The sequence below is a fragment of the Loxodonta africana genome, chromosome 12 (assembly GCF_030014295.1).
Source record: "Loxodonta africana isolate mLoxAfr1 chromosome 12, mLoxAfr1.hap2, whole genome shotgun sequence".
Classification (NCBI taxonomy): domain Eukaryota; kingdom Metazoa; phylum Chordata; class Mammalia; order Proboscidea; family Elephantidae; genus Loxodonta; species Loxodonta africana.
Genome location: NC_087353.1, coordinates 3,921,832 through 3,935,828, shown reverse-complemented (window position 1 = coordinate 3,935,828; position 13,997 = coordinate 3,921,832). Strand labels below are relative to the sequence as shown.

Genomic DNA, 13,997 nt, shown 5'->3' with positions numbered 1-13,997 from the left:
CAGCAAGAGTCAGATAGTCAAATACCAGAATTTATTAAAAATTAAGATTAATTCTTAAAGGCATGTATACCTGGGAAAGAACTGTGAAACTGGGAAAACTCTAAGCAATGGGGAAAAGCTGTCACTTGCAGCTCTTAAAATCCACGGTCATTATCATACATGCACAAAAGAAAGCTGTCACTTGTCTGCCATTTTTATGTGGCCTCCCCCTGGTGGTTTCCAGAGAGATTGTCATTATCAGAAGGTCACTGATTCTCTTTAGTGCTCATTTAAAATTTATGCTTGTAATTGTTTAAAACATGAATACCCTCTTATAGTTCTGAAAACCACTGATAGGTACCCATTGTGTATAGGATGAAACTCAACTGACACTGAGGACCTTGAACGACCTGGCCCTACCTTTTAGCCCCATTTAGTGCCATCTTCCCTTAACCAGGAAACCCTGGTGGTGCAGTGGTTAAAAGCCATGGCTGCTAACCAAAAGATCGACAGTTTGAATCCACCAGGCGCTCCTTGGAAACCCTATGGGCAGTTCTGCTCTGTCCTGTAGGGTCGCTATGAGTCAGAATCGACTGGACAGCAATGGGTTTTTGTTTTTTTTTTTTCCCTTAACCACACCCTAAGAGCAAGCGATGACTTGAGCTACTTCCCTTTAGCTAGACACTCCATGGACTTCCAGTTTCCAAACCTTTGTTATTACTTCTCTTTACTCTTTAAAATGCTTCTTTTTCCTTAATATCAGAAATGCCACTTTTGTAATATCCCTCACTCAGCTTTTTTCCTAAATTAAACTAAGGTGCTAACAAGGTAGATATTTATCTGGGCACAGTACTAATTTAGAGAGACCAGTCTACTCTCAGCACTTCCCCAAATGAGGCTACAATTTTCAAAGCAGAACTTCTAAAAGTGTGGTTATGGAATTTGAAGAATTGTGACAAAAAACCAATGTAAAGATTCATTAAGAATCTACTGGGGGATTGGCCCCCACTTGAGCCTAATCGATTCAACGAAAAAAATTTAAAAAATGCATAAGGAGAGATTATAATTAAGTGCTTAGCTATCTGGTGAAAAGATATCTGAAACCCTATTTCCTTCTTAAATAATGAGATGTTTGGATAAAGGTGTTTAAAATAACTCTGCATTCAGGTTTTAAATACATTTACTCTGGAACTGAAATGGAAGAGAATTAGGTTATCCCAGGTGGTAACTGCTAGGAGTTCAGCAGGAAATGGGAACCTGGCACCAATAAAGTGGGTGTCTTGTCTCTGTAGAACACTCCCTACAAACATGTATCAGAAGTGAGGCCACCCAGTGAATGTGTGCGAGAACTGTGGTCATTTAGTTTGTGCTGATTTATTCTGTTCTTGGTTTGTCATGAATTAATTTAATAAAACTAGGTCAAACTTGGAACGACAACAGGAGATGGATTAATGGGTAGAGAGAGGAATAGATGGGATGAAGGAAACATAATGGATGTTAACAGTAGAACGTAGGTGGTTGGTGGACAGGTGTTCATTGTAAAGTTTTTTCAACTGCGTCATATGTTCGCAATTTTTCATAATAACTTGTTGGGAAAAAAAAGCATAACTTCTTATTTCATGTGACTTTTTTTTGACTTATTTTCTACAAAAACCCGAGTTAGCTAAAAGAGAAACAGCAATTAGATATTTCTGTTAGTATAGTATTCTAATTGCAATGGGATCATAACATGGATACAGGTTAAATTCAGACAAGTACAGACAAAGAAATTTGGACCAATAGAGGCAACATTATTTTCCATATTGAAAAAGTATATTTTCAGTATCAAACTGTACATACCTTCACATGTTGGAAGAGAGCCTTCAAACTGCAACTGAGAACTTAGCTTGCAGATCAGTGTGTCGGTCCCTGATAACGTATACCCAGGATGGCACTGGTACTTCACAAAATCTCCTAAAAGAGGCAACATAATATTCTTGGAAATTTTGTTTCCAGAATTTCCATAATGCACATACGGAGTATATGAATCCATCAAATATATGAACAGACATACCAAATATATATGACTACTAAATAATTAAGTCAATGTGTAAACCATTCCAGAAATAGTGCCTGTATTCAGTTTTAGTCTGTTTAACAAAGTAGAATCATTTTTAGTTCTCCATGTGTAAAAATGTTACCTTAAACTTAAACACTATTTGTACAGAAAATATACAGCATTTCTTTCTTCTTTACCCATGTTAATTTCAGTTCTCCCATAATTACCAAAAGAAAAAAAAAGTGAAATAGATGCTTGATATTTAAGACTGTGGAACAGAATGGTTTTAAGTATCCACAGAGAGAACTAGCCCATGACCTTGGCCTAATTAGCACATTGTTTCAATTAACTAAGCCATTATAAGTATAGCAGAAATTGGGTCGTATGGTTTGACCAATGATCTGACACATGGTGTGACAACAGGAGAAAGTATTTTTAATTGGGACTAAAAAATTCTGGGTCACTATAATTATACTGCAAATACATGCCATCCATGCTTTCTTAATATGACCTGATGATGATTTAATGAATTAGATCATTAATATAAAGTGGTAAAGCAGAATTTCTAAGTAGCATCATTAAATATATTCTATCAATTGTATTCCAGTATCAACAAAAGGCCAGTGTTATACTAATCATTATTTTAGCCAAAAATGGTTAGCTTCTTCCTCAAGTGCATGAACACATTTCTCTAACTGAACACAAATATCTGCTCGAGTCTATCTCTGAAAACTTTGTTCAAAAGATGAATACCTCTCCCCAAACCAAACCCATTGCTGACAAGTGGATTCCAACTCATAACAATACTGCAGGACAGAGTAGGACTGCCCCATGGGGTTTCCAAGGCTGTAAATGTTTATAGAAACAGACTGCCACATCTTTCTTACACAGAGTGGCTGGTGGGTTTGAACCACCAACCTCTGGTTAGCAGCCAAATGCTTATCCACTGCGTCACCAGGGCTCCTTACGAAAGATCAGTAGTAACTAGTAAAAGCTATAGGAAAAAAAAAAAAAAAAAGCCTTCAGAATAACAAACGCAAAATTCAAATGGGAAAAAAGGCATAAAGATGAACAAAAACATATGTGTTAGATACATGGCAACTCTTATGTATAAGTATCTAGCAATGCTTTAGAGATTTTTTTTTTCTGAAAAATTACTCATTCACTAGTCTGAGCAACTATTGCAATTGAAGATGAGTACAAAACCATCAGGTTGAGTTAATGGTATTGCAAGGAAGAAAATGTTACCTATTTCAAAATCCTCATCTTCAGTCAGTATTTCTGCTAGTGGAACTGCTGGGGGAGGCTGGCATTTCTTGAGCTGAAAAGCTAAATAATTTATGAAAAAAAAAAAAGAAACTGTAGTTACATTTGCTGGTTTTACAAAACATTATAAAAATCATTCCTCTTGAAGTTATAATGCTTAGATATGCTGAAATACCTATGACTGTTTTAAAAAATTCTCACTAAAAACTTCAAAAAGAAATACCGTACAACCAACGTGTAAGTATCTAAGAAGGCAAATTCTTGTAAGTTTGTTTAATGCCAAGGAAAATCTAAAGTCCAAGAAAAAGAAAGTATACAATGTTTCAAAACTTCTAACAGTTAAATAAAAATATTTTAAATATGTTTGGAATTCTGAGATCGAAAAGCTTCAACCATGGTCTGGCTCCTTATTATATTTAAATTTGATAGTCTTTTTTTTTTTTTTTTTAGTCTCATCCTGTCACTTGTCATGAGACACAGTGGTCAAAAGAGAAATTAGGAATTGATGGAATGATAGGTAGGTTGGTAGGTAAATAGGTGATAGACAGACGGATAGACAGACAGAAATATAGATAGATATCCCCATCTTGTTTAGAGTTTATTGTCAAAGTCATTAGAGATTGCTTTCAGTGCACCTATAATTATTCAGTATTTGGTACAGCTCTTCATCTAGAGATGTGTGAGGGCATCTATGAAAGGTTCCAAATGTATTTCAGTGGTCTCCTCATATGAGAGTTTCATCATAGTGTATCATCTTAGAATGAACCCGTTTACTACAAAATATTACTTGATAAGATTTGAAATAATAAAAATATCATTAAACAAAAAAGATCAGAGGAAAGTCTTACATCAGTTATAAGAAAACCCTATGAGGCTCTTGAGGGTAGAGTTAAGGAACTTTAGGTGGAAATAAAGCGTATGTTAACACTACCAAACCCAAAGAAACAAACCCATTGCTGTTGAGTCAACTCCAGCTCATAGCAATTCTATAGGACAGGGTAGAACTGCCCCATAGGGTTTCCAAGGAGCGACTGGTGGATTTGAACTGCTGACCTTTTGCTTAGCAGCCAAGGTCTTAACCACTACACCAGCGGGCTCCTGTTAACACTACAAAAAGAATCAAGTAGAGTTCCCAGTCTTTATCAACGGCGCGCGAATATAAACTGACCATGAAAATTGAGGACAAAGAAACCTCCATTTGAAAAGTCACTGTGAAACTTGAGCAGGACTTGATTGGTGGAACTATATGCGGTTTCGAGGGCTGTATTTCCACTGAAAACTCCCAGCTGAGGTGAGTTCTGGTCAGGACCATCCCTAGGAAAGAGAGGAAGAGCAGTTTGAGTGGCAAGCTGTAAAATGACAGCTTAAACTGGCAATCCGTTTTCTTCTAACAGTGGGGCATATCTTGGTCAAAGCATAATGGCCTGACCCCTGTGCTCCAGGCTACAGCACTGACATTCAAAACCTAGAAAAGTAGAGCAGATACGTCCCTCACTTCCAAGGCTGAGGTTTTAACAGGAATTTTAGAAACAGGGTCACGTTTATCTTAGTGGCTGCAAGAATATTTATCAGCTTCCTTTTAAATTTCCACATTTTAAAGTCTAAATTCAATGGCACCTATTTAATTTTACGTGAGATTTACGGAATTTTGATACTGAATTAAAACATTAAAAAAAAAAAAAAGCTGAATAAAATAGAACCATCCTCTGGATTCTGGGTTTAGAAGTATCAAGATGTTTAATATTCATAAAGTTGACTAAGCTTTTTGGTCTTTTTCATTCCTGAGTGTTCCGACAATAGCCACTCCACATGCTATTAAGTGTCAAGACCTTTTGATTCTACTTTCTAACATGAAGGTCATTCCGTGTAAATTGCTGATATTATATTGTGGATGTTTTGTTTTCGGAATCGGCAGTTTCATGTGGTTAACTTAATATTTCAAATTATCTCTTTCTCCTCATTCTCACAGCTCCTAGTTCAGGTAATTGTCACTCCCTCCACAATTTACTTCTACTTCCTCAAAAGCCAGCCTTCCTTCTTCCCTCAGGTAATATAGTCTTCACAAAAAGTATGACACTGGTTATTCTAACCCAAACCTGGTCTTATAACCCTCTTGCTTAAACTTTGTAAATAGATCATCGTCGTTCTTAGGACAGAGCCCAGATTCCTCAACATGATTTATAAGGCCCTGTATTATCTGTCCCTAACCATCCTTGCCAGGTCACCTCTTCTTTCTCTCTGGGACTCTAACAAGAGTTCAGCCACACCATACCTTATGTCTTCCAATTCCTTGAAGTCACAGTGTCTTCTTGTCTTACATCCTTTCCGGTAGCCAGAACAATTCCCACCTCCTACAGTTTTCCTGGTGAAGACTAAAAAGCCCATTCTGACTCTTCCAATCTGACCCATGCTCCCCTCCTAGTGCCCCTGTAGTAGGCAGTTCCTCTTGTATCAAATTAGTATCAAAGGAGCACTGTTATTCCCTATTCTCCCCATAAATTCTCACCTCCAAAAGCAAGGTAGGGGTAGTATTTCCCACAGATAGGAGCATTTAGTCAAGGAGAATTTAAGTAGCTTATCCAAGGCCACATAACCAATTAGGAAGAGACTCGGAGCTAAAATATCCCCCTCCAGTCCCTAGTTCAGTAGACTTCTTACATATTACAGGGAAGGGCAATCATGTAATGTTTATAAGGAATAGAGGAAAGGTTATTTCTTTAATAGTCATTTCTTTAGTAGTTCTAGAAACATCATTTTCTTGTAAGGAAAAAGGGTCCTACCAGGTTTTCTTTATGAAAATAAAAAAAAATCACACTTAAAACCATAAAATCAAATAATCTTGGGATATTCTCATATGTTAAAAATAATCATGAATATATCTGTTGCTGTTGGGTGTCCAGAATTCAATTCCAACTCATGGCAACCCCATGTGACAGAGTAGAGCTGCCTCACAGGGATTTCTAGGCTATAATCTCCACAGAAGCAGATAGCCAGGTCTTTCTCCTGCAGAGTTGCTGGGTGGGTTCAAATCACCAACTTTTTGGTTAGTATTTGAGAACTTAACTATTACACCACCAGGGGTCCTTAAAAAAACATCTACCATGTAGCAAAAATCAAATATATTACATGAAATTTATTCTCTATATATCTGGATTTAGTAAATTTATTTTCCAATATATACCTTATCACTTCATTTCTAAATATACAATCTGCCATAAAAGTGGCATATAAGTGATAAGCCAGAATAGCTTATCACAATTACAGATTGTTTTTATTTGAAAGATTCACATACCAAACAGCAATGTAATCATTAACAGCTTCAGTCTGCAGTAAGGTGAAGTTGATGTAAACTCCATGTCCCTGAGGCACAGTGATGAGCCAAATGCAGTCCTTCAAAATTGGATATTCATCTGGGAACCCAGGGGAATAAATGGTACCATTCTGAGAGGTGACATTATATCCACAAGGAGCTAAAAAGCAAGCAGAGAAGAATTAAGACCAATAGCAATAAACCCTTTGCCTTTGAGCTGGATTCTGACTCACAGTGATCCAATAGGACAGAGTAGAACTGCCCACAGGATTTCCAAGGAGCAGCTGGTAGATTCGAACTGCCAACCTTTTGGATAGCAATCAAGCTCTTTCTTAACCACTGTGCCACCAGGGCTCCAAGACCAATACAGCCATCTTAAAAAAGGATAGAGTTAAATAATTCTAAATCTCTGAAGTCCCCTATGCCAAAACTTTCCCTTTATGAGAAATAATTATGAGATATTTCTCTGTAACTAGTATGTCAAAATTATTCCCCTAAAGTCTTAAAACCTTAGAATTATGCATTTAAGCTAAGTTATCTTAGTTTCATTTAATATATTCTTTAAATATTCAAAATCCCTTTAGGATAAAGTCCTTCCCATAGATTAAAGTTAAAATATACATATATAGTTATCACCTGTGACTGAGCTAATGGACACTTTGATGTAAGTCAGTCTGACAAAGTGGATCTTGTGGAAACTAAGTATAAACACATAACTAAAAATAATTTTTTTTTTAAGGTCACATTTCTAAAATCGATACAGGCTATCAAGAAGAGCAGTGTTTAAATCTACCTTGAAACAAAGAAATGTCAATTTTCTTGCAGATATATAATGGGATAAAGTCATGGAAGTGGTGTTTTTCTGAAGCACTTCCATTTCTTACAAGCTTTCAACAATGTGAATAATCACCACAAATATTCAATCAGTCTATTGTGATTTTACTTAATAAATTCATATGCACTGTTGCCATGAGAACTATTTTATTTCATTTATGGATAAATGATATGAGCATATATTAGTAGAATAACCCAAGATCCACTCTTTAATTAAAGTAGCAGTAGAGTATATCAAAGCCATAAACAAGTAGACTTTGAACTCAAAAGCAAAAGCCAACAGATGGAGTATGAGTGTCACACACAGGACTCTTTGGGGCATTCAAAGGCTCACTGCAAAAGGTGTACAAATCAGCTGGGTAAATAGGCCAAACAGAAAAAAAAGATAAAAAGAAATATTTAGTTTCAATTAAAAAAAAAAAAAGCATTGATGAAATACCATCTGGCAGTATGTGATATATTGCTAATTTAAATGTACAGACACATTGATTTCAAAGAAGAAAAAGGTATCAGTGTGAAATAGATTGAATTGGGCCTGAGTCTTAGGTAAACTCATCAGAAGTGACTGGTGAACTGAGACTGTAATGCACAATGTAAATAAGTGGGATCTGGAGCCTGACAAACCTGGGTTTGTAATCTAGTAAAGCAAATTATCACTTGTAGCCTCCATTTCTGCAAATTCCATGAGGCCAGTCCGTAAAATGGGGCCAAAACCTATGCTGTAGTTACAAGGAGTCCCTGGGTGGTACAAATGATGAACATGCTTATCTTCTAACTTAAAGGTTGGAGGTTTGAGTCCATCCAGAGGCACCTCAGGAGGAAGGCCTGATGATTTACTTCCGAAAAACCAGCCAAATGAAAACCCTGTGGAGCACAGTCCGTTCCACGCTGACACATGTGGGGTCGCCATGATTCACAGTGAACTGAATGGCAACTGAAGTCGCAACACACTGCTTGTTGTGCTCCTCAGCTTCATGCACACTGATCCCTCCTGCAGGAAAAGCTCGCGTTCTTTTCTGACCTCACAACCTCTGTGGATTTGTCTCTTCCTTCAAAATTCAACTCAAATGTCACTGTCTCCCTCCAGCCTTTTCTGCTTGCTTCAGTCAAGGTTAAGCCAGGTCTCCCTGAGATGCCGTGGTCTGTCTCACACACCACATGGCTGTAATCAGTTGCCAGGTGTTCCTGCCCATTACAATGCCAATGCTTAGAAGGCACTGACTATGTTTTTGCCTCCATTCCACCAACCACCCATATATTCCCATTGCCAAGCTCAGATCATGGTACATAATAGACAATAAATAGGTGTTAAATTGATAAATTAGTAAGAGAAAAATAAAAAAAAAATAATAAACACATAGAGGCCATTAGGCTGGCATACACTGAAGGCAACTTGAGGTTAGATTATTTCATTTTTGTTTATAACTCTAAGATTTCTCTTTTGGGTTTTACTTTTCAACTTGGATCTTGTAATTGTCTTACTGCATTACATATAGTAGTTGCCTTCCCATTGGAAATCAAACCAACCAAAAACACAGCACCATCCTCTTAAAAAGCAAAAGAAATTGAGTGGTGGTTTTCTTGGTAGGACACAGAATCGTTCTCTGATATTCTTTGTATCACTTAATAGCTCCATGACATTGAACCAGCCAGTTATCCTTGCCATGATTTATCCGTGATATTCAAACAATGTATCAGTTCATCACTTAGTCAATAGATACTTATGGAAAGTCAATTATGTACCAAGAAATGTGCTTACGGCTGAGAAGTGAACCCAAAAGACTTCACTACTGCCTTTGTGGAGACAACTGTGCAGTGCCGAAGATAGGTATTAAACAATTTAACACTAAATAAGTAAAAAATCCAACTTGTATAATAAGTTCTATGAAGGAAAAGAATAAACACCATTTGTCACTTGAGATAATAATTCTACATCAATGCGCACATACATTTTTCTCAAGGTAAAATCCTTGCCCTCCTGCTGTGTATTCTAGAGATGAAGAAAGACACCCCTGAAAAAGATGAGTCAAAATTTCCTCTACCGTTCCCCCTGGCTTGCTCTTTATCTAGTTCCAAAGAAGTCTTTACCCTCACCGTAGTGACATCAAAGGCGTATTTGGATTTCCATATCTGGGTGGTGTCTCACTAATTCCACAGAGACAGTGGGCATGTGACCTGGCTCAGCATGAAATGAATCCATCCTCCCCCTTCATTTCCCTGAAGGTGAGGTTCAAAGTGGACCCTGAAGTGGAGATCAATAATAAAGCACAGTGGGGAGCTCTGTAATAACAGGCAGGATCAGTGCTGCACAGCAGGTCACAAGGTCTCTCCCAGCTTCTGACTCATTCGCCTAAGGGGTTCTCTTCAAAGCAGGACTGTGAAGAAACCAGCTGATGAGAAGAGAGAGTACCAGCACGTGCGCGTGGTGCCTTACAACTGGAAATGGTACAGATGCCAAACCCTCCTCCACTCTAGTGCTCCAAAAAGTAAACAAGTACCTGTCCATTTATATATTTACAAATGTACACTAATACCAAAATTAAGAGTTTATGTCGGGAGACAATATTGCTGTGCAAAGCACAGTTAACGAGACAAAAAAAAAAGTTCTCATGTTATTTTTTCCAAAGGGAGGAAAAAAAAAAAAAAAAAAACATTGCCGTCAAGTCGATTCTGACTCATAAGCAACCCTATAGAAAGAGAACTGTCCCCTAGCGTTTCCGAGGATCGGCCAGTGGATTCAAACTGCTGACTTTTTTGGTTAACAGCCAAGCTCTTAAACACTGAGCCACCAAGTCTAAAAAGAAAAATAAGAACCTAAAAATGATTAAGCCATATTTTTTCATAATATTCAAGAACCAGTATTAACATTATTGGAAATGATGGAGGTGTCTAACCTGAACACCTCACCTAAAGAGAAATTTACTTAAGCGCCCATTTAAATGACAAACAACCTTCACCCCACTCCTGGGCTCCTAGCAAACTCCAGTCCCTACCGCTGCCTAAAGTTGCTGAGTGGATTCTGTTCACGAGTTTACAATACACAAAGTGACGTGTGTGTCTAATTGACTCTTGGTCATGTGTGAAGCCAGGACTAGAAGACGCTGGCAGATTGGTTGGTGGGCAGGGCAGACACCAGCTGAATGAGCGGAGACCCATGCAATTATTTGTTTTTAACTGGGACCACCACCATCGCCGCCAATTTTGCCTCATGGCGTCCCCATGTGTGTCAGGGCAGAACTGTGCTCTGTAGGCCTAGAAGATCAAGGAGAACTGAGACATCTCTTTATTGTACTATCTTTTCCTCCATAAAGTACAAACAACGTGACTTTCTCTGAATAGAAATAGAAAAATAGAGCATATTAACTGATATTAAATCAATAATTAAATTTAAAAACTTTAAATATGCATTAAGAAATGTACAGATAATTGATAGAGTGCACTTTTTTTTATGCCATGATTGTACTAAGATTTCTGCCTACACTTTAATAAGAGTGTGAAGAAAAATTCTGCAGTGTTGAACAACCGACAAGTATATTTGTCATGAATATTTATGAATTTTAAACTCTTTGCTTTATTAATATGTCCAAGTACTGAATGTTTAATTTCATCTCATGTGTGGAGCACCATATGTATTTCTGATCTCATTTTCCCTTCACTTACTCTGACTTCCTCACAATGTTTTACAGATAAACAGATGAAGTGTACTTTGTCCTGGGAAATGTTGTTTGATAATAGGGATTTTAAAAACAATACTGATGAATACGGGTAGGATAAATAGACTAACTTGCTTTTTTTTGTAGTCATTTTTATTTTGAACTATTAAAATTTTTTTTTTCTGTATTTAACAACCAATTTGGTAAACCCAATTTAAAAATATGTACATAATAATATGTTATTTGGCTGGTTGGACATCATGTGTCGATTCTACAGTCAAATTGATTTCTGCTTACAACTAAAATAAGCTCCTAACATATTTATTTCAATTTACATTAGTTACCCTAATAAACAATTTTTCTCATAGAGTTCCCCACCATATATGTTGTTGTTAGGGGCATAGAGTCAAAGCCCAACTCATGGTAACCCTATGTACAATTGAACAAAAGGCTGTATGGTCCTACACCATCCCCATGATCAGGTGAAGATCAATCAATCCACAGATTTTTATTGGCTGATATTTTCAGAAGTAGGTTGCCAAGGCCTTTCTTCCTAGACTTAGTCTGGAAGCTCCATTGAGACATGTTCAACATCATAGCAACACACAAGCATCCACTGGCAGATGGGTGGCAGCTACATATGAGATGCACTAGGTGGGAATTCATGGAGCATGCGGACTCTGCCGCTGAATTACCAATACCCCGCACCTTATACATGTATCGTGAAAGTGAAGTGCATTATATCAGTTCTAAAAAAAAAAAGGACCTTAAAAGTACATCCACACAAACATTTCAGCGATAAAGGATTAATTAAATCAACAAAGTATTTTAAGATTTTGAACTACATTTTTAAGTGTGGACGCATATTTAAGCAAATTAATAAACCACAGTCTTCTTAACCATATTTTAATAATTACAGCCTTTTTTAACTGAGATTTCTAAATAATTATAAGTTCTTGGTTAAAATAATGTCTGGATTTCTCAAGCTCTTTTCAGACACATTCTTTTACTTATGTTAACATACGTCACGCATTTAGATTGTATTTTAGAACAAGTTTAGAATATACTAATTTTACATACTATATTCTTCTATTTCTGGATTCTTCTATAAGTAAGTGCATACATATTTTCAGCATATAGACACAGATTGGTTCCATATATATGAGTTGTATTTCTAGATTGATGTTTGAAGACTAAGAATTCCTGACTGTTAATTTTCTGAATTGGTCAGTTATTAATAGAGATGGGTGGAAGTTGTTCAAAGTATCTACATTTTTCTCTAAGATTCTTATGAAGTCTGCAGGTCTGTGGTATTTGAAGACTGTTTTTCAGTACACTTGCCCTATATACCAACCATAAATCTGAAGAAAAAAACCACTGTACATTAATAAAATAAATTTTAAGCCAGGGCATTGGGCTGTAAACGGAGGACTTAACCACAGTCTATCTGAACGCTGACAGACTGAACAGTCCAGTCATTCTCAGGAAACCAAAAGTCTGTTTTTTAAGGAAATTTAGCCTTCACAGGTAAAATAACATTTGTTTTAAAATCATTCCTTCTGCCTAACTTTTTGAATTTTATGGTTTGGTTTTTATTCTGTTTATGACATATTGGCATGAAGAGAGAGATAATGGTGAAAGTGTTACATCTGATGTAATCAGAAATAATGTCACCATCTGGAAGCTATGTTACAAAATATACATTGTGTTATGCTCATACTAACGAACCACTTCCATGTCGGGACATTCACTTCCGTGTTGGTCAACTGGTCTCCAAAAAAAAGACGAAATCAAATTAAATATTCGATTCCATTTTTAATATTAAGCCAAGGTGTGTATCACTAAAAAATGGATTCAGGCTAAAATTGCAAATAAGAAATCATTTTAATCCTGACAATTTCAAAGTCCTTTATGCATATAAAAGTATATGTTTTAAATAAAGATTAGTATTGAAGGCTTTTTTTCCTTTTAAGTGCTTTACTGGTAAAATATGAGCTATGTTACTGCTATAATTAGTTTGATAAAATTAATTTTTTAAATGATGTGTTAATATGTAATTAAATGTGTATTAGAATAAGACCAGGGTTTAAAAAAATACAGCTAAAGTTTTTTGTAGCTGTTTTTATGATGACATTAATGGAAAAATGCAAAGGTGGAAAATAAGCTTAAAAACTCTGCTGGTGGCTTTTTTTTTTTCTTTTAATTTACTTCTTCAGTAGAAATTCAAACACAGCTAGATTCCTTTCTTTTTTTCCCCATGGGATGTAAGCATTTAGCATTTCAAAGGTCCACGGAGTTGATGATTTCATCATTACTATTATTTTTTATTCAGAGGTAATGTATTTATAGCATTAGAGTATTAGTTTTATACTAACTTTTCTGTTTCCTTTGCATTCTTCATAAACAAAGCACTTGATTTATTTATTTTAACTTGATATTGCAAAAATCTCTAATAATTCATGAAAATTTAGGTAGCCCCACAAAACTTGTAAAGTGTTGATCCTTCCTCAGAATAGGGGCCTTTAACGAGTCCAGATCTCCCTCATCACAGCTCCCCACCGACCTGACTTCTAGTATCTCTTAAGAAATCTGGGTCATCATACACTAGTAAACTACATTTTTCTTTTCCCCCAAGACTGTTCCTATACCATATTTTTGTTTACTTGTTTCTTTTACTTGGAATGTTCTCTATCTCTCAGTAGCAAAATATTCTTCAAGGCCCACTATAAAAATGAAATCAATTTTTGGAAGAGAAAAATAATGTGTGAATATTGTAAAAGTTAAAACAATAAAAAGTAGGGAAGAATTAATAATACCCTTTCCCCCGTCTAATCCCACAACCTGATGTAACTGCTGTGATACAAAACCCTGCTGGCATAATAAAGACTCTCGTGATCACTCTCTAAATATATGACAT

The 13,997-nt window shown here is 36.3% G+C and overlaps 1 protein-coding gene across 1 annotated transcript in view; it reads right to left on the bottom strand.

Annotated features, from left to right (window-relative positions):
- Positions 1–13,997, bottom strand: part of CSMD1 (CUB and Sushi multiple domains 1) — a 1,768,974-nt gene that overhangs the window by 171,905 nt on the left and 1,583,072 nt on the right. Inside the window, exons 44-47 of the mRNA XM_064294928.1 lie at positions 6,576–6,753; positions 4,452–4,597; positions 3,266–3,346; positions 1,819–1,932 (exon numbers count right to left, since the gene is read on the bottom strand). Of these exons, the coding sequence (XP_064150998.1) occupies positions 1,819–1,932; positions 3,266–3,346; positions 4,452–4,597; positions 6,576–6,753 (519 nt within the window). The remainder of the gene's footprint in view (positions 1–1,818; positions 1,933–3,265; positions 3,347–4,451; positions 4,598–6,575; positions 6,754–13,997) is intronic.